This window comes from Hypomesus nipponensis, chromosome 8 (assembly GCF_054491055.1).
Source record: "Hypomesus nipponensis isolate SF chromosome 8, ASM5449105v1, whole genome shotgun sequence".
NCBI classification, from domain to species: Eukaryota; Metazoa; Chordata; class Actinopteri; order Osmeriformes; family Osmeridae; genus Hypomesus; species Hypomesus nipponensis.
The window spans coordinates 12,819,733-12,840,012 of record NC_140368.1 but is presented as its reverse complement, the minus strand read 5'-3'; the positions used below and the strand labels follow the sequence as shown (position 1 = coordinate 12,840,012).

General features: G+C 43.5%; 2 protein-coding genes across 3 annotated transcripts; both read right to left on the bottom strand.

Annotated features, from left to right (window-relative positions):
• Positions 1-6,769: 6,769 nt before the first annotated feature.
• Positions 6,770-8,641, bottom strand: LOC146275224 (fish-egg lectin-like). The gene is made up of 5 exons (XM_084703470.1): positions 8,528-8,641; positions 8,134-8,361; positions 7,450-7,667; positions 7,243-7,370; positions 6,770-7,129 (listed from the first exon to the last, which is right to left on the bottom strand). Exons 1-5 carry the CDS (start codon positions 8,589-8,591, stop codon positions 6,982-6,984), a joined length of 786 nt encoding a protein of 261 aa, XP_084559596.1. The 5' UTR covers positions 8,592-8,641; the 3' UTR covers positions 6,770-6,981.
• Positions 8,642-14,934: 6,293 nt separating this feature from the next.
• On the bottom strand, positions 14,935-19,105 carry LOC146275223 (uncharacterized). Of its 2 annotated transcripts, XM_084702430.1 has the most exons (9): positions 19,084-19,105; positions 18,600-18,693; positions 17,327-17,453; positions 17,165-17,220; positions 16,855-17,069; positions 16,517-16,764; positions 16,032-16,151; positions 15,712-15,859; positions 14,935-15,601 (listed from the first exon to the last, which is right to left on the bottom strand). In XM_084702430.1, exons 3-9 carry the CDS (start codon positions 17,342-17,344, stop codon positions 15,285-15,287), a joined length of 1,122 nt encoding a protein of 373 aa, XP_084558556.1. In that variant the 5' UTR covers positions 17,345-17,453; positions 18,600-18,693; positions 19,084-19,105; the 3' UTR covers positions 14,935-15,284. The 2 variants fall into 2 exon arrangements, with proteins under 2 accessions (XP_084558556.1, XP_084558557.1); XM_084702431.1 differs by lacking the exons at positions 18,600-18,693; positions 19,084-19,105 and adding an exon at positions 17,563-18,013.
• Positions 19,106-20,280: the final 1,175 nt, after the last annotated feature.

The window sequence follows — 20,280 nt, the reverse complement described above, 5'->3', positions numbered from 1 at the left end:
GTTTTTGCAATTTAAATGTACTTAACATAAATAACGAAAAACATCAGATGTTTTGTTTTCCTTCAAAGTTTTATTGAGGTACAGAAGCAGAGACCGTTTGGTGTTGGTGTAGGTTGCGTAAATGAAACAGTGCTTCAGTCTTTATTCACGATCATTAATATATTAATATATTAATATATTAATTGATAAATAATAAAACATTCAGTATAGCTGGTTTATTCTCTAAACAGTGTTCTATTTCTACTCTACTGTAGGATATCAGCACAACCCTATCAGCAAGCCCCTCTATCATGGTGACAAGGAACTTTTAAAGCTGTTCTTAAAATGTCAGTACATTTTCTTTGTGTTTTTTTGTATTAACACAAAAGTCTTCTTGAGTCTTGCTGGAATCACTCAAGCTCATCATGATTCTGAGTTGACTAATTGATGACCTATTGGAGAAAAGACTGGATTTTCAGATGTCATTAGACGATCTCTGTTTGTTATCCTAGGTTACCAATCTGTGTCATGCTGATCCTCAGTCAATTGATAATTAATGCACTATGTTATCCTATTATATATATATATATATATATATATATGTATATTATACTTTACCTATTGTTTAAAAGTAGTTAAACTTTTTATTTAAGTCATTTAAGTTCATTTAAGTATATGTTTATTTTATGCATCTTCCTGCCACAGTAAATTATTTGTGTGAACTCACGTATCAAATCAAGCATATCCTGGTCTAAATCTAGTGCTGATTCTGATTCAAATTCAAGATTCAGTTCTTCTTCAGACTTCTTCTTCGCGTCTCTCAATATTGACCTATCCTCATGGATTCTAAAGTAATAAAGATGATTGGAAAAACAAATTATGTGTACAAAAATCTAATCATATCCAATTACAAAGTCCAACAAATAGGTGACATGATATCTGAAATCCAATATGTTAAAACATGATTGCTTCATGTTGTTGTTATTTTTCATTGTCACAAAATTTACTTTTGTCACCATAAGTACAGTCCAATCAAGACACTCACATATTAGATTTGAACATTATTGATAACCATGACACGGACATAGGTATCTAATGGAAGCACTCCCTGCCTCCTCAATGCAACACACACGCAAGCAATAGATATAATCCCCCTGATGAATAGAACATACAGACAGCATGGGGGAGAAGGGGATGGTGGAGGGCGGCAGCTGCACTGATCAAACAGCAACCAGGAGTGAGTGTGTGCGTATCCGTGCAGCCTTTAAATGCCGCTTTATCGGACGTGGCCCAATGGGCTTGAGCTGGCTAACACAGGTGTAGTTAATGAGCGTATGACGCACACTGTCCGAGTGCTATGCCTGAACTAGCGTCACTCATTTTGTGTCCTGTCGAGCTGGGAAGTGAAGTTCCATTATGGACTATTTCTATAATTCATGTATTTTTCTGTAAATCTATTAGTGTCACTCTCTTCTGCACTGTACCCCCCTTCCTTTATCGCTCTCTTCTCTCCGTTGTCACCTGCACTCCTCTCCCTCCAGAAGTTTCCTGTAGGTGGCAATCTCGATGTCCAGGGCCATCTTGACGTTGAGCAGGTCCTGGTACTCCCTGAGGTGGCGAGCCACCTCGTCCTTCATGTTGCGGATGTCATCCTCCAGACTGATGATGGTGTCCTGGTAGTTAGCCGCCTCCAGGCCGAAGGTCTCCTCCATCTCCCTCATCTGTCGTTCCAGAGACTCGTTCTGTCAGGGTGAGTGGAGGGTAGGTGTTAGATGATTTTCTGTCCGAGGATGGGCCAAGGAAAGCACCACAATGAAAAAGAGTTGACTTTGTTTATTAAATCGAGCTGCTCGGATCAGGTCACCACGACAGGCAAAGTGATAGGCATGAGTGAGAAACATGTCTCTCAGGTGGACATTATATATTGTCACTAGCCCACTGCGTGACCTCTTGACCACAGCAAGAGACAACCTCACATATGTATAGAAAACCCGCGTATCAGTAGGGATGGGACGTAGGGCACTGACGCATCGATGCTTGTGTCGCAAAACCAATACGCACAGTTTCGAAAAAGTGTTTTGGAGCTTGTGTCGTATTAGAAAACCACGCGATAGATGACTTTCAATGCTTCAAACGTCACAAACTGGTTCGAAGTTTTGCCGCTCTTCTGAACCCGAGCCATAGAAGGAACAAAGCCACCGCTTCTTGTTACCGACAAATCCCACATTGCCAGAGAAGCAGTACCAGGCATCGCTCGAGTTTCTTCCATCAGTCATTATTAAAGGGGAAGATAGTCAAAGGACTTGGAATATTCTGTAGCCAGAGACTCCTGCACTCTATGTGTGTAGCCATCATCCTCTGAGCAGCCAGGTATGATCATACTCTCTGAATGTTTGAATGTTTCATGTGTCCTGTCTTATTTCTTATGTACTTGTGTATGGCTCTAAGTGGCAGGATGGGAATCTTTGGATTGTAAAACCCTGATGCCCTTCGAACTCCATTTACTCATTAGGTGTGAGTCAGTTATGATCAGATTATGCTGCTAAAAACAATCAGGAACTGAATTTCCCACATCCCTGCAGGTGTTCTTATCTGTATACCCTGTCTCTGGTTTTATCTGTGCACTTTTTCATGCAAGGGTTAAACTAAGGGCAGGAAAATGCAATGATGCAAGTCTTGAGGTTACTGGCTAATCACCTGGGTTGGACACACTGCAGCAGAACGGTTACACTCCCTTTTTTACAGCGGTTGATTAGTGTCCAGCCTCTGCACTGGACCGAATGGTTGTACTGAGACAACGCAGCAGCCTGGCAGTCGGTCCCTGAACCAGATCGGTCTAACATCCTGGTAGGCCCTGTGGTGCACCATACCCTCTGAGCTATCTTGATCACGTCAACGTTTTCTTTCCTCATCTGACTGCATTCTCTCAGCTCCACTCGGTAAAAAAACGGTTTTGTCCGTGTCCAACGGAAAAGCACAGAGCTTCATGTGTGCAAGGCATGCCACTGGTCAAACCAGATCAAGCACACAGACTGGCGCACAGTGCAGCAGCTTCCAGTGATTGCAGAAGCTTTGGAGTGAGCGTCCTTAAATACATTCGGTGAATGATAGAGAATGAGTTTAAACAGTATTTCACACACAGTAAACTGCTTACTGCTGAGTATGCTGAAGCCCATGTCCCAGTGAGTTAGACTGTGGACCTTTAAGACAGCTTAATTTTCTTTGTCACACCTCACAGCTTTTTCTACAGGCATGACTATACTGCACAACAAGCTTTTATACAAAAACACATACAAACACACACACACACATTTAGGTTGTGATTGAAATGATGTAATAATATATATGATATATTCAGTTTAAATGTTCAATGGCTTTAACCAAACCTTTCACTAATTATGTTCGGCCTGGCTCTGCCCACGTAATGCCTTTGATCAAACTTTTACTGCTCGCTTCCTGTTTATATGTGAAACAGTGTGCGTGTGCCGCTGTTTCCGCCAGCTGTTTTCACCACTAAACTAAGACCCACTGGCTTATAGGGTAAGGGGGTTATATGATTCTCATAGCAACTGTATCTATGCTACATATGTATTTTGGTGGTCGTGGCGAAAACCAGCCACTCTGTATCAGCTCCACAAACAAGTGGCAAAAGGCCACCTTTGTAGATCTGAAGTTTATTGTTGTCATTAATCCACCAGAAGGAGATGGTCCATGGATTAGCTCGATCTCATTGTATAAATGTCACGTCATACTTTTTAAAGGAACATCATTCCTCCCACTCTCTTGTGTTCTCCAAGGCCAATCAGAACTAACCCCGTTCTCTAACTTTTACTTCTAACTTCTCTGTGTGTGTGTGTGTGTTTGGCTCCACCTCCCCCTTTCCTGGGACCCTTGTGGCAAAGTCAATTAATCTAGTCTCCATCCCGACTATCTCCCTCTAAGCAGTCAACTGTTTTGTATTGTTTGTCAGCCAATTTTGAGTGAGGCTTTTCATACTTATGAATTCATCGATGTTCATCAACATCGATGAATATCCAACAGCGTCCAACCAAAGGAAGAGGGCAGCAGCGTTGCAGGATGTACCTGAGGGAGAATCATTCTACATTCATGAAGACGTGTGAGGTAAGCGGAAAAATGGCATTCAAGATGACCCAAAGAAAAGTAGTTGACAAGAGCAGGGTTTCACTTGTCATTGAATGCGTCCTCTGTACGTGTGCACTACCTGGCAAATCATCTCTGAAGCACAAGCTATTCTGTGGTTGTTTTCTGTTTCTTTCTGCATGAAGCCAACAGATCCTGAAGGGGACGTCATCAAGGGAATGGTAATTGGTGTCTTTTTATTTGTTGAATATGGGAAGGGAACCCTTCCAGCCTCCTACAACGTTGTCGTCACCTGAAAGATGTACCCAACACTTTTGTGAACCTGATGGGGCTGCTGAACCTTGACTATCCGAAAGACTTGAAACACTTATGATAGGGTCCACGAATGGTCATGTTTTGCCATTGGTCCATTGCACAATGCTTTAAGACGAAAATAAATGTATATCCCTGTTACGCCCCAACTTTCGTAGCCCTATGGGGCAAACAAACAATCCACCATTGACCCAAAACAACTACTAAAAACACCTTTTAAAAGTACCAAATCCATGGGATTTATTACAAATAAGTACACAAAACTACATGACAAAATATCATGACACAATCCCAGGTTGAGAGGCAGCAAGCAGTCCCCAAACTAGAAGTCTCCCCTCTGCAGCAGGAAACTGGAATCTTTATCTGCTGCTTGATCACCTGGCCAGGTGCATCTCATCTGGCAATCAGGAGGAACACAACCTGGGCGGAGCTACAGAAAAGGGATGGAAAGTGACAAACAAAGAACACAACACATGTGGTCGTAACAAGCCCTTCTGTGTGTCACACCAGCTTTATTTCATGCTTCCATGTTCTAACCACACACACGGGTACAGACACACACTTCTGAGTGAGCTCTATTGCTCTATGTGGAGGAAATGTGACTGTGAGACACTACTGTTTATTTTATGTTGAACAACTGCGAACAAAATGGGCATTTCAATCATGTTTGAAGTCAGGGCATTTAAGTAATATTTGAACTATTATATTTACATGGCTGACATTTAAACAAGTTTCTCAACTAGAGAGATATTTTTCCTTAGTTTTTCAGCTTTTTACTGCAGCAACCCTGAACCCTCACTCCTCACTGGATTGTTATTTTAGCAAGTTTTTCAGCTATAGACACATTTTTTCTGCATTTTAACTGCAGCAACTGAACACTCAGAGTGGACTCTGTTGAACAAGTCACTAGAGAGTTTTTTCCCATAATGGCAGGTGGCTCTTTTCCAGCTTTTTCAGCAGCCCTCAGCAAGAGCGAGGATATGTGAGAGGGCGTGAAGGCTTTCTTTTTGTCCCAAAGTAAGATCTTTTTTATTTGAACTTTAAAGCAACACTGAACCCTTACTGGGTGTAGGTGGGTTGAAGATGAAATTCAGTTCTTGACATTGTCATAAAACTCTTGAATAAAAGTCTTTTCAGCTATTTTTTCACGTGTTAATGTTTAGGTTGGACTCTGCTTATTATCATTATCAGTTGAGTAGTCAGGTGCAATGTCTGCCCAAACCATATGACCCAACACACACACACACCTTCTAATAACGCCACAGTGTATGGCAGATCAAAGTCAGAACCTGTATGGACACTAGGTCAGGCCTGCATCGACGTGAGACCAGCATTGGATCTATTATGCTTCCTTGCCCAGCGCTAATAGAGACAGGATCCGTCATCAGTGAACAGCCTCCTCTCTCTCTTGATCCTCATCACTTGATTTTTGTTCCTTTTGCACACCGCTATGAGCCATGTGCATGACATGAACAGACAACAGCAGCAGAGAGAGGCTCAGGCAGTTATGTGTGTGTGTGTGTGTGTGTATACACAGTATATGTATGTATGTATTTATTCATTTGTTTATGTAAAAAATATGTCTTTATTCATTCAGTTTTTCAGTGTATTCACACTTTTATCCACAACGACTCATAGTACAGTAGAGATGTCCATCTATTTTAGTATGTGTGAATTCCCCAACTATCAAGGCCATCCTCTTGGTGTTATGAGCACCTCATTCTACCACTTCTTCTTCTAGGTGAGGTGAGGAGACAGACCTGTCTTGAGAGGTGAGGGCATAAAAATGTGTTTTGTGTATGTGTCGAGCATGTCTTGAATGTTTGTGTGCGTGTATAAATGTGTGGCCTATTTGTACATACACCTAACGTTGACAAGATCCTGACAATGACAACGTGCACTAGTGTAATACTACACAGTCATCTTTGACAAATCTGAAAGAATTGTATCTGCATGCTGCATAATACAGATGTCATACAATATTATTGAGTGATTGAGTTCAAATTTGAGTTCTACTGCTTTAAGTTCAAAGGAATTATTATTACATTCTGTCCAGCAGTTTTTACGGGCCCACATGCCCTTTGTGAAATGACTGAATAATGATTGATACTCGTGCCGTTTGCTGGCTAGTTTTGTTGATAGCTAACATTAGCTAGTGTTTGATACTGATTTATCAGGACTCTGGCATGGAACAGAGATTGCTATCTTTTTGTGTCACTAATCGAGTATATCTGGAGAACTGCGTGATGGAGATGTATTATGAAGCATGACGCAAGCAGTTGAATGTAATTTTGAGTACAATAAGCTTTAATGATCACCAAAGTCACAAGAAAACAGATAGAAATCATTATGATTATTTCTAAAATTAACAGTTCTGGAAAGTATAACCAAATATACCCTCATGTAGTGACAGGATCACTTCAGGATATTTGAAGTGGGAACCGGATAATAGATCAGAAGCACAGCATGATTATGACTGTTCTAATTAAGGATGTGTTGGAAGATCCCAAAATAATTAACGGGTGCGTAATGATTAAGTCATTAAGCTGTAGGGTTTTTCCAGCAGGGCTCCCTCTGTAAGAGCAGTGCTCAATGCTCAGTGCAGTCGTAGATGGCATCATTCTTCAGGATGAGCCACAGATGGCCCAGATCATAGGACACATGTTTCACCTGTCCGCTGTAGAGAGGAATGTGGGTCCAGCCGGTACCTTCAGGTTTACAGGAAGACGTGGAATCCCTGCGATGGAGACATTTCACTTCTATTCATGAAGGAATCATTTACAGTTGAGAGTCAAACGTATCACTGTTATGAAATTGTGAACGAAACCAGAAGAGCTTGTGAAGGCAAACCTGCGGTACACGCTTCCTGCAGAATTCACTCCATAGACAGACCCGTCACTTCCCACCTCGATCATAGACAGGCTTCCTGGAATGTGCTGCCAGGTACTGTCCCCCTCACAATTAAAGGAGTTCACCCCCTAGAGGACCCAACAAAGACTGATAAGCAAAATCGATTCATTTATTGACCAGCAATTATTCAGCCCAGCCCAGCCTTACCTTCTTCACAAAGATGTCGTCACCACTGTTAACACCCCAGCAGCTATAAGGACCACAGCTGTAGTACTTCAGCCTGCCAGGAATATTGCGCCAGTTCAAAGCACTGTTTCTTTTACTGTAGCCAACTGTGTTCTCCTTTGGAAGACAGAAGATGACATCTCCATGATTGGCTCCTGCCACAAACTGGTCTCCACCAGCATCAATCTGCTTCAAGAGACCTGATCCAAAACAAAAACATGAACTTACGGTTTCTCATGATCCCATATGGAAAAGGTCTGTAAAAAAAACATATATGAATTACACTTGTTATGTACAACACATCTCTGGGAAAGAGCTTGCACATACTTTTCACACAGAAATGTGCAAACTTCAACGTGCAAAGTAGTTCATATATAAAACATAATAACACACTGTTATTATATGTACTATATCAAAATGAACATATATATATGTTCATGTATGTATATATATTTAACAATCTTTCTCCATATGGTTTGACATCATCAACTAGACACATTCTTGTTCTGTGAAATCTTACCAGCACATTCCTATGGAATCATACAGGTGCACATTGAGGTTGTAGACACATTACACTTTTATCTGTCTAAAAATGACAACATGCAAACCTTGTCTGTGTTGGTGGCTCACAATTCCATATATTATTATTAGTGTAGTTATTCTTACCAGATACAGTCACCCAGTTAGCCCCAACTAGTTTAAAGATGTGATTCTTTCTGTTGGTTCCCCAGACTCCTGCAGGTCCCACGGTGACATGCTTCAGTTTGCCTGGCAACTGTGTCCATGACGATCCATACCTTGTGAAGATGCTGTCGTCTTTGTTGACCCCGAACACTTGTCCAACACCGACATCAATCTGCACCAGGGCACCAGGGATACACTTACAACTAAACGCTGCAAGACAAAACAAGACTTAGATGGGGTGGTGGTTGAGGGGTTGTCAGACACAGCGGGGAAAGATGGCAGACCAAAAAATGGGGGTGGTGGGGTTCAGTAGTAGTATGACAGATGAGGGAAAGCAGGAAAACATGCACAGGATGCAACAGTCAGACAAACTTACCCGCACTCAAAGTCGGCAACAGACAGTGCAGGGCAAAGAGGAGTGTTGCGATACGGCGAGGCATGGTCCACTCAGTGACTCTAACGACAAGTAAGTCTGTAGGAGGACAGATGAGCAGATTTGTACACCAACCAACGTCCGTCACAACTATGTCAGAAGGGGAGTAAAACTATGCGGAAAGGTAGTGGCCTCACCACTGCACCTCAAGTACTGGTTCCACCACACCACCACAACTCAAGTTTAAGCAGATTTTATCATCAACCCATATGTCACACTGAAATGAGTATATCACGTATCTGACTTCTAATTTCACAGAACTCTTCCTGGTACGTGTTCCACTTTCACCTTCAAGGAAGTATTAATGCATGACTTGTATTCAGTGCCAATCAATGTGAGCTCTTTTTGATACACTTTGACATATCCTATATGAGTTGCAGGTCACCCCCCCTTAGGAGGTGACATATCCCACCATTTGTCTGTGTGACTGTGATCCCTTAGCCTGGCTGCCAGCCCAACGTCAGGCTAGTGATCCCTATCACTAAACACCAAATTCCACGTGATTCATTATTCTACCAGGCTAAATGAACTGGGTATTAAACTTTAGCCAAATCCGTAATGTAATCATTATAAATCTGTGCACTTGAGTGTTGTGTTATTTTATTTAAATGAAACGTAACATACGTCTATACAGTGCCCAGAAAACAAATGTTGATGATTCGTCAACATTGTCAACAGTAATAATAATTAGTAAAAATAGAGTCCCCCTGTTCACAATAGGCCTACATATCACAAATGTTAAGAATAAGAAAAAAATCAGTGTAATCTAGTTTAATTGATAAAAAGACTATTGTATAAAGACCGTCCACCCGAATTAACACGTAAGCTTGTTTGGTGGCGTAGCTGGCTAATACGTTGTTCGACATCGTATTGTGACTGCGAGTCTCGATTTTCGAGTTAGAGCCCCAGTGCAGGGAACCTCGGAAGTTATTCTTTAACTTTTACTGTGAGAAAATGACACAATTCTACATTAATGCATTTAGCAGACGCTTTTATCCAAAGCGACTTCCAAGAGAGAGCTTTACAAAAGAGCATGGGTCACTGATCATAACAACGAGGTAGCCCCAAACATTGCAAGCAGCCAAAACGTGAAGCATACATTGTGAAAAATCAAAGAAGAACAATCAGTAACACTTTAGAATAATGGTCCTTTGTTAATAAGTAGCTATGCAGGAAGTAGGGTAGATTGAAGACCAAACGGGCCGCCGCGTTCTGAATCCTCTGGAAAGGGCGGGTTGCTCATGCAATTCTAACGGCCTACAGATGTATCACAACATTTTAATGTGAAAGCACTAATATCAGATCAAAATAAACACATGTAGCCTGAATTAAAATATTCAATAACGTAGGGTAGTTTACCGTCAGAGACAACCACTAGGCCTCATTCAGCCAGTTTAAACAGCTGCTGGATGACGCTGTTCATTTTCTATTTTTAGTATTAAGGACAAGACAAAGACTGGACACCAAACAGAAACCTCAATACACAAACCAAACAACACACGTGGACACAATGATGCTAACGAGAACGAGACACAGGTGAAGACAATGACAGGGAAACTAGGGCAGGGCAAAAAACTGAAACCGGGGGGGCACGGCTGTGGCCGTGACAGTTGTACCCCCCTCTCAAGGGACGTCACCGGACGTCCCACAAGGCCGGGCAGGGGGTCGGAGCAGGTCCAGAGGACGACCCGGAGGCAGGGCAGAGGGCCGACGCAGATCCGGGGGGCGGCCCGGAGGCCGGAGCAGGTCCGGGGAACCACCCGGGGGCAGGACGGGCACAGGGGACACGAGGGGACACGAGGGGACAGGAGGCGTCTGGGAGCGCGGACGAGGAGGCAGTACATAACACAGTGCAGTGATAATTATGTGTGAGGATGAGAAGTCACATTTCTGGAATGATGAGGAGGTTAGTGTACAACAGCCTGGCAGAGTTTAATTCCTCATTTGTTTAGATTATGTCATACTTACCTCTCATTTTTAGAAGTCATGAGACCCACAACTCCTCGGAATGCTCTGAAAAACAACTGCATTTCCTCATACAAGACATGGTTTTGATTGAGCCCTTTACCAGCACAGCACTGGCAGGTAGAAGAAAATAACATTAAACCAGATAGACGAGACGGGGAATATGTTATTCTACTACAGGAAGTTTCAGTTAAAAACCATTTCCTTATAAGTGAAATGGTTTCAACAAAACCCAGCCAGAGAGAGAGAGAGAGAGAGAGAGAGAGAGAGAGAGAGAGAGAGAGAGAGAGAGAGAGAGAGAGAGAGAGAGAGAGAGAGAGAGAGAGAGAGAGAGAGAGAGAGAGAGAGAGAGAGAGAGAGAGAGAGAGAGAGAGAGAGAGAGAGAGAGAGAGAGAGGAAGGAAGGAAGAGAGGGAGAGAGAGAGGAAGGAAGAGAAAGAGGGAGAGAGAGACAGAGAGAGAGAGAGAGAGAGAGAGAGAGAGGAAGGAAGAGAAAGAGGGAGAGAGAGAGGAAGGAAGAGAAAGAGGGAGAGAGAGAGAGAGAGAGAGAGAGAGAGAGAGAGAGAGAGAGAGAGAGAGAGAGAGAGAGCGGAAGGGAAGGCCTTAAGAGAGAGAAAGTGACAGTTTCAGTTAAAAACCATGGTTTCAATAAAGAAAGAGAGAGAGAGGGAGAGAGAGAGAGAGCGGAAGGGAAGGCCTTAAGAGAGAGAAAGTGACAGAGAAAGAGGGTAAGTGACAAAAAAGTGTGAGGGTTCGTATGCCCCCCCCCCCTCACTGTTTTCACTGTGAGCACTGGGTTGCTGGTCAGTGAGAGTACTGGGGTGCTCGGCGCTATCTGAGAATCTATCGGGCTCCCAATAGCACTGTCCTGGCACTGACCTTTAACCTTTAACAATGGCTATGAGGCCCCATGCCCACACCACACCAGGAAGAGCACCGGCCTTAACACATCCCTGGATGTCAATCTTCGCAGCCAGAAGGTATGGCTGTGCATGTGATCGCAGCTCTTGGTCTCCATTCCCTCCACCGCCATTGGCTGTGTAAGGGAGATGTCCATCTCGGTTGCCATAGGGGCTGTCGACCTGGTGAAATACAAGGTCAAGCTCAAGACTCGTCAGCATCGCAGTCTCGGAAAACACCCTACAGAACATTTCCCGTGCCTGGAAGTTGGGTTTCAGCACAGCGTCTGATGTGACTGTGCAGGCCAATCCGTGAGTGGAACACTCGGACGTGGAAGTCCGAGTGGAAGGGCCCGATGATGTCGATGGTGGGGGTCTTGTTGTTGATGGTGCTTTCTCTTTGCTCTGTTTGCTTCTCTGTGTTGAGACAAGGGTGGTTCGGTCTGTCAGCAGCCCACCGTAGAGTCATGCCATGGACAACAGCCAGGTGTGTGTCAACTCATAGCCCACGTGTTAGGATAGATCCCCTACTGGTCATAGACCCAGTGGAGCAGGCAGGCTGTGGAGTCAGATGGCTGAGTTGTTAGGGAGTCAGGCTATTAATCAGAAGGTTATTGGTTCGATTTGTGCAAAATGACATTGTGTCCTTGGGCAAGGCACTTCACCCTCCTTGCTTCGGGGTAATGTCCCTGTACTTACTGTGAGTCGCTCCGGATAGGAGCGTCTGCTAAATGACTACATGGATAAACATTGTGAACACACACAGCAGCACCATGCTGATAAGAGCACGGTCTGGTAGGATGCCCTTTGCACCACTAGGTGGAGATATTCACTTTCAAATGCATTTGATTCATTTAAAAATGTGAATGTTTCAAATAGGACCACACTGATTGGTCAAACACTCAGCCGTAAATTGTGTTCTGTTTGAGCCGGGGTAAGTTAAGATTTTTTTTAAAAATGTGTATTGTTTTATCATTAATTGTTTGGAAAATGACCCAGTAAATTGAATGTCCATATCTTAAGTTATTTGCATAAGTTATGTTACTTGTGGTCATTGGTGGAATTGGCTAAATAAAATAATTGACATTACATGTAGCAGACGCTCTTATCCAGAGCGACTTAAAGTAAGTACAGGGACATTGTCCCTGAGGCAAGTAGGGTGAAGTGCCTTACCCAAGGACACAACATCATTTTGCACGGCCGGGAATCGAACCAATAACCTTCTGATTAATAGCCCGGCTCCCTATGACCCCCTTTGCGACCTGTTTTTCTTCAAACTCACAATTTAACCAATTGGTAGTGTTGCAGTGGGGATGTGGTTGTGTTTGAGGTTGATTCAAACATTACAGGGAAATTACATGAAGAAAAGTGCTGCACTGTCACACACACTCGCCTCTCTTCTCCTTGACATAAATTGGCACAACAGGCCACAGATGGTATCAGAGGCGGAGATGTCAGTCCCTCAGAAAACAGGAGGCAGTTTATATCTAGAGGGTTTTGTCCTGGAGTGGTTTTTTTCCAGATGCCCTCTCTTTCCCCAAGAAGCTAGGCAATATTGATATGTAGTCATATGCTGAGAACATATACACCATATAAATATAAAGTATGTATAGTTGAATAAAGTCAATCAATGTATTTGAAATGTAAACAGCAGTCTGTCACCTATGTATTTGATCTATTTGTGACAGTTTCATTTACAGTATTCAAAACAGGAGTAATGCCTGCAGTCTAGACCGTGACCACGTCCTTATATACAGCACACACCATTCCCTAACCCTTCAGGGATGTGCTTTCATTGTGCTGTAAGGGCTCACGGAAAGTTGAATTCCCTAAAACTGGACACAGCTGGACATTCAGTTGGTTTTATTAAAACCTAGCTGGCACACCAAGACTGAAAACAACCACAATAAATATCCTATTGATTTGCTATTTTAGTCATACATGGATACAAGTCGAACAAAGTGGCTTTTTGCACTAATCCAACACATTCAAACTATCATGCTGATCCTCAGTCAATTGATAATTCATGCACTATGTTATCCTATTTAATATCTATTTAATATGTTATACTTGACCTATTGTTTAGTTGTTTAGAATTGTTAGACTATTGTACATTTCCATTTTTAATTTATTTAAGTATAGGTTTATTTTATGCACCTTCCTGCCACAGTAAATTCCTTGTTTGTGTAAATGTACATAGAAAATCAAGCATATTTTGGTTCTGATTCTGATTGAAGATTCACTTCTTCTTCAGACTTCTTCTTTGCAGTCTATCAATGTTGACCCATCCTCTTCCATGGATTCTGAAGTAATAATGACGATTGGAAATCCAAAAATCTAATCACATCCAATAAAAAAGTCCAAGTGAATTACAGTTGAGTCAAAACACGTATTAGATTTGAACATTATTGATAACCATAGACATGGAAATAGGTTTGACTTTGGCGGAGTGGATGAATCTAAGGGAATCGCTCCCTGCCTCCTTGATGCGACATAATCCCCCTGATGGATAGAACATACAGACAGCATGGGGGAGAAGGGGATGGTGGAAGGCGGCAGCTGCACCGATCAAACAGCAACCAGGAGTGAGTGTGTGCGTATCCGCGTGGGCTTTCAATGCCGCTTTATCGGACGTGGCCCAATGGGCTTGAGTTGGCTAACACAGGTGTAGTTAATGAGCGAATGACGCACACTGTCCGAGTGCCATGCCTGAACTAGCGTCGCTCATTTTGTGTCCTGTCGAGCTGGGAAGCGAAGTTCCATTATGGATTCTATCTATAATTCATGTCTTTTCAGGGCCTCGGCTTCTACTGGGACTCTGCTGGTGTAGAACAAACAGCCTGGGAGCTGTGCTGCCAAAAGCCATATCCTCAGGAATTTGTCCTAAACTGTTTCTAAACACCAAACCCATTCCCATGCATCGTTGCCCCCGACGACAACACAGGGGTGTACAGAAGACAACAACGGAGTACATCAGAGAGGGGTTTGCTGGAGTCAGACAGTGCCACCTGGAGGACATGGGCTGCCTATACCGACAACGAGGGCAGCGTGAAGGTTACATTTGTTTTGACTATCTTTTCTCATTAAATATTTTGTTGTTGCTAGTTGGTAATTGTACCCAGAGTGCCAATGGAATTATGTAACGCACACCTTTTTTTTTTGTACTGCACAACTAGTATTTACCTAAATAAAAACATTTTTTTCCTTCATGGATTACTCTTCATGGGAACTGAGGGCAGAGCTATATAAGGTAAAGGGGTAAGGGGGGTGGACAGGTCCAAGGTGATGTCAGAGGCCTAGTAGGTGAGCACCCTTTGTCATGGGATCGTCAGGGAGCCAGCTACCCCAGGGCAGAGCCCCCACCTCGGGCTCTCCCACAGGCCAGCCTCCAGGTAAACAGGTATCAGGATCTGGGGGGGATTGAGCCTCCTAGGTGGGTGTCCAATAAGTCCCAGATCCTCCGTCACAGAACCACAAATTCCAAATCTAAATGTAATTCAGCTTTATTTAAACAATCAAGGAAACAAAGCCAAAAATAACTTTTTAAGAAAGCTCTGCCAGAATGATTATCAAATATTATGTTAATACATTTGTATGTCGTTTAGTGTCTGCTAAACTAATTACATGTGTGTGTGTGTGCGTGTGTGTCTAAAACCCTATGCAAAAAATTCCCGGGTAGCAAATGTAATGGAATAATATAACAACTCGACAGTGATGGGACAATGATGCTCAATCTAATTAGGCCGAAATAAAAATTGATTAAAAAATAAGATTGTACAAGACTGAAACGTTGTACCAGAATTTCCATACAGAACCGCTATAAATTCATCCTCTTCATCATTCTTTGAAGCCAAGTGTTGAATGTAAGTAGGGGTCCATATCATACAGGAGACGTCTCATCACAAAACATGACTCATGTCCTTTCCTCAGGACCATGTCGATGGTGGCCCTTGCTCTCTCTTCCCTCTGTCCCACCTTCAAGGCCTCTCGCTCACCATTGTTGATCACTCCCTCCTGCAGAAGTCTATCCAGCAGATTATCCAGGACAGGCTTGGACACTCGCTCCACGAACATTTCTCTTGCAGAGTGCAGCTGCTCCTCTGCAGAGCCCTTCTGAGCCTGCTCAGTCTGCCTACCTCCCGGAGACGAGGAACCTGGTTGTGCAGAGGGAACCCAGGTTGGCGGACGTTGTTGCCAATCATTCACTTCAGTAAAGTACTGCAGAAACAGAAGCCTGAATGTGGACCCTGAGGATGTCCTGTACCTGTTAGTGGAACCCGTGCCGCCCACGCCTCCTCTCCTTTTCCCGCCTTGGCCAGTAGCCTCAGCCCCACCTCCTCTGTGTGGGGGCTGAGAAACACCTGGAAGGTGGGGTGGTAGTTTGGACCGTAGTTCCAGTAGACCTGAACACGCTGGAACACAAACGAGAGCATTGTTAACCCCTAAATCTAAACCGTCTGTCTGACTTGGACGACATCATGTCTTAAGGGGGAACCAAATGAGTATGAAATAAACCCAGATAATATAAAAGGCGTCTGAACCTAACGTTAGACAACGACATCATTATATAGTGAGTGAGTTTACCTTAGGTTGAATCAAATCTGCCTCCACCGCATTACAGCAGAGGCTGTAGACCTCTCCATGAGAGAGTGTGCAGTCTGAACACACATCTATGAAGGAGCCCACCCTCTGCATCCTCCCCACCTGAAGACAAGACAATGTATTCAACATGTCAGCATTTCACCCTCTTGACAAAGCTCACCAATTTCTACCCTTTATTTCAGTGGTTCTCAATCCTGGTCCTCGGGACCCCCTGCCCTGCATGTTTTAGACGTTTCCCTCCTCAAACACACCTGATTCAAATTCATGGGTCGTTATTAGTAGCATTTATTTGAATCAGGTGTGTTGGAGCAGGGAAATATCTAAAACATGCAGGGCAGGGGGTCCCTGAGGACCAGGGTTGAAGACCACTGCTTTATTTGACCACTTTCAATCCATCCTTAAAAGACTTGTGGTGCAACCATGGCGATTCAAATACTGATGTGTTTTGGGCGTGTTGGAAGGACTACCTCTTGGAATGGAACGTTGTGTGGCAGAACCACCAGGTTGAGAATAGAGCGCTTGGGGCCTAGTAGCTGGAGGAAGGGCAGCACCTTCCCCCTGCTGGCGAGGAAGGGTATGACCCGTCTCACCAGACCCCATAGGGGCTGGTCTGTGATGTTCACCACCACATGCGTGTCAGTCACCCTCAGGGGAGGCAAAAGCTCCACGTCATCACCACTGACATGAGCCACAGACAAGGACTTCAGACCCGCTCCTGTAAAACAGCCGGGTGTCATTCTGCGGAATTTCAGAGTGGAGTAGGGCAAGCGTGGTGTTAGTGAGTTGTGAGAGGTGTGGAACTCACCAGAGAGAATCTCACAGTGTGGGAGGTGCAGCTGAGAGACAGAGCCCCGAGGACAGCTGATGTTGAACAGGGGTCCTGCCGGTGTCTGGCCTGTGGAGTGCAGCAGACCTTCGTCCCATTGGACAGTTCTGTAGAGCACCTCCCCCTCTCCCTCCATCTGAAAGGCCAGACCTGTCAACCTGCACTGGAACACACCTGCATGGGGGCACTGGAGCCTGGGGGACACAGGACGACAGTGATAATGTCCTTTATGGTAAAAAATACAGAGAAGATGAAGAATGCCTCTGATAACATCAAACTGAACCATCACCTGTATGAAGTCTCTGAAAGTTGTGAGGTTAATTCTGGCATCAGAGAAGTTGGGATCTGGTAAGAAAAGAGAAATTTAAATCATCAAACTGTAAGGTTTTCACATACCTGTCACTTTAGAATAACAACTGTATCTAGGCAGAAAATCTGCTAGTCTACGTACCGGTCCTTGTGTTTCCATGTTGTGTGCAGGTTCAGGGTTTAATCTGGTGTGTGGAGATCTCTGTGGTTTAATCCCTGAGTTCAAATTGAGTTTGAGTCCATTTGAGTTCAAATCCCCCTATACGTTGCTGAGGAATATTAAAATGATGGGTATTGAATTGGTTCTGACAATTATGTATGTACCAGAGCTGCTGTTAGTACAGTTAATAGTCAGATAAAAACTGTTTGGAGGTACACCTTCTGTACTCTTGGCTCTTTTCAGAGGCAGTGGTGATGTCTGATACTCTTCTGAACTCAACAGTTGATTTCTTTACAAACATCCATCTCAGGGTAAAACACATATCCACTGTTTGCTGCTACCGTCTCATCTATCTTGTCCAGCAGCTCAGTGACCTGAGTGTCATCACCCCTGTTCTCATTGTTGAGGACATTATACCACATTTCTCAACAAGCCACTGGAGGGCCTTCCGTTCTCTCTCAATGTGCTGCTCAATGGTTGTGTTTCCCAGACAGTCCCCATGAGTGAACAGCACTATAGTGTGACTCCAGACTCTGTGGGTGTCCCTCTACTGATCTACTGTCTTTCACTCTGAAAGAGACATCCAGCTTGATGACCAGGAGGAGAGTGTGGGGTCCCGGAGGACACAGAGACACACTGCGTACTATCTCCTGTTTAACCAGCTCAGTACTCCTCTCTACAGGGTAAATCCTCCGCCATCCTGGAGTGTCGACCACAGTGACCTTCCTCCCTGATACTTCTCCCTGTCTCTTCACACACTGAGCAGCTGTACTCTGGTCAAACTCCTCTCTGCCCAGGATGGTGTTTCCTGGTAAATTGTTCCCTTCATCTCCCCCCCCCCCCCCCCCAGCAGCACAATCCTCAGCTCTGAGAGATGGAGGGAGTTACCTGTCAGAGAGAGAGAGAGAGAGAGAGAGAGAGAGAGAGAGAGAGAGAGAGAGAGAGAGAGAGAGAGAGAGAGAGAGAGAGAGCAACAATGAGGAATAGAAGGACAAACAAAGAGAAAAAGATAGTTTAAAGTTTAATTCATATTTTTCATATTATAAATGTACTGAAAGATTGAATAGAGGTAAATTATACTGTGTTGGTAAATACAACTGTCGATAAACTACAGTGTGTTCTTAATCAAATACACAGTTTATACCCGAGACGGTGCAATAAAAACCTTCAAAAGTTCACTTTACAAACGCTCACATGATACACTTCCTGTTCGTGGTTTGAATTGGACTGGAACACTGAAATTAAGACTGCTTACCTGAAGCCATTGTTGATTTTCCTCCGTTTGGTTTCCTTTTCTTTTTACTCCTGGAGGAAACGGAGTACTAGCAAGGTCAAAATATATCCAAGTTCTGCGAACGTTTTAAACAGAAATGGACGAGATACACTGAGTGAAGCAACATAGACGCGCAAACAAGTGAAATGTCGTCTCGAGTTGGGGGGCGGGATTTCCTTGTACGCAGCAAAAATCTCACTCCAAGGTTTTTTGAAAGTTAGCAGTCCTGTCAGCCTAAACAATTGTTACCGAGGTGCTACGCGACCTAGTGCATCTAAACCCTAAATCCTGAATCGGTTAAATTCAGACCAAGAATCTTGTAACGTGGCTATTGTTGCTGTATTAAAATTAATGAGTTGATCTGGCTCACAACTAATTCGACTGTTCATTTACTTTTAACCATACCACACAGCCTATAAGCCTAGGACGACGAGTGAAAGTTGTCTGTTGGTGAAAGAGAACCTACCAGACTAAAGTTGTTTTTGAGGATAACTGCGGAAGTACAGAGTGCCACGTGACAGGCACTGTACACAGGTGTAATGTGGATGAGCGCTTCGACATAACTCCATAACTCGAATAACTCGCGTCCATGTTTTGCGTTGGAATCCTTTCAAACATGTTGATCTGGCACTTACGAAATTAAAATCACAGCGTTGATACTGTAATGGTACTGGAAGAAATCCCAAACAACATTGTAACTGATATAAGTTTTGCCAATATATCTAGGCTACTTTGCTGTGATCAGATATAGCCTACCGTATCGTAAAAAATGTGTTTGCACGATGTAGCCTAAGTGACATGGTTTACATTAAACTTAATCTCGTGTTAAAGAGCTAGTGAAGCTCATTAAATGTATTTTCCTCAGAACGGATTGGATAGTTGAGAGAGAGTGAACAAATGAAAGAGGAAAAATAATTAGGCCTATACACAGGGAGAACAAGAGCGAAAAAGGTTTCCTTTCACTGTACAACCATGTCCACATGACCGTTTCAATATTGAAAATAGCAAGGGAAACTAAAATATTCAGTTCAATCTTTACAAAATAGCGATACAATAAAAAAGACACACTGCATTTCCAATTACATGCCTTCCAAACGGGCTTGGTTTTAAGGGGCGTCTGAGGAGGGTACTCCCCCCCCCCCCCCCCCCCCCCCCAACATCGTCAGAGAGAAACTGGAGAGAGAAGTTCTGTGAGACCACCATGGTGGGTAAGGGTTGCTGTTTGAAGTTAGGCCCTCGTTCTCCTAATTAACTTCAAACAACACCATTTATTTTCAAAAGGTTTTTGTTGAGGTGGTACAAATCACACACCCTTGGCACACCCAAAGTTACATCCAAACAGTGAAGTACAACCGAGAATCAAGGTTCAGAAGTGCATAGTGTGGTGGAAGACAGTCAGGGTCTGCATGTTTTATTTGCATTTTGAAGGTCAAAATCATTAAAAAAAACTGTCACTTTTATCACTCTTTAATGATAAAACCACAGAAGAACATTCACCACTCTCCCTTCATGTAAACAATTAAGTCAAGCAAGTTCAGGCAAAACGTTTTTTACTAAAATGTATCCTAATTCCTCACCTAAAGGGTCCGCTAAAGGAACACATAAACTGTCAGATCTATAAAGAATTCAAGGAAACACAAACACTGTTTGACCTCACCCAGAT

Excerpts from the sequence above, each read along its gene's own strand:
- LOC146275224 (XM_084703470.1), bottom strand. The coding sequence starts at position 8,591 with ATGCCTCGCCGTATCGCAACACTCCTCTTTGCCCTGCACTGTCTGTTG. Across the intron at positions 8,362-8,527 it reads GTTGCCGACTTTGAGTGCGG|CGTTTAGTTGTAAGTGTATC; the intron begins GTAAGTTTGTCT and ends TTTGTCTTGCAG. Across the intron at positions 7,371-7,449 it reads ACGACATCTTTGTGAAGAAG|GGGGTGAACTCCTTTAATTG; the intron begins GTAAGGCTGGGC and ends TGGGTCCTCTAG.
- LOC146275223 (XM_084702430.1), bottom strand. Across the intron at positions 16,765-16,854 it reads ACACTGTGAGATTCTCTCTG|GAGCGGGTCTGAAGTCCTTG; the intron begins GTGAGTTCCACA and ends GCTGTTTTACAG. Across the intron at positions 15,602-15,711 it reads GGCACGGGTTCCACTAACAG|GTTCCTCGTCTCCGGGAGGT; the intron begins GTACAGGACATC and ends CTGCACAACCAG.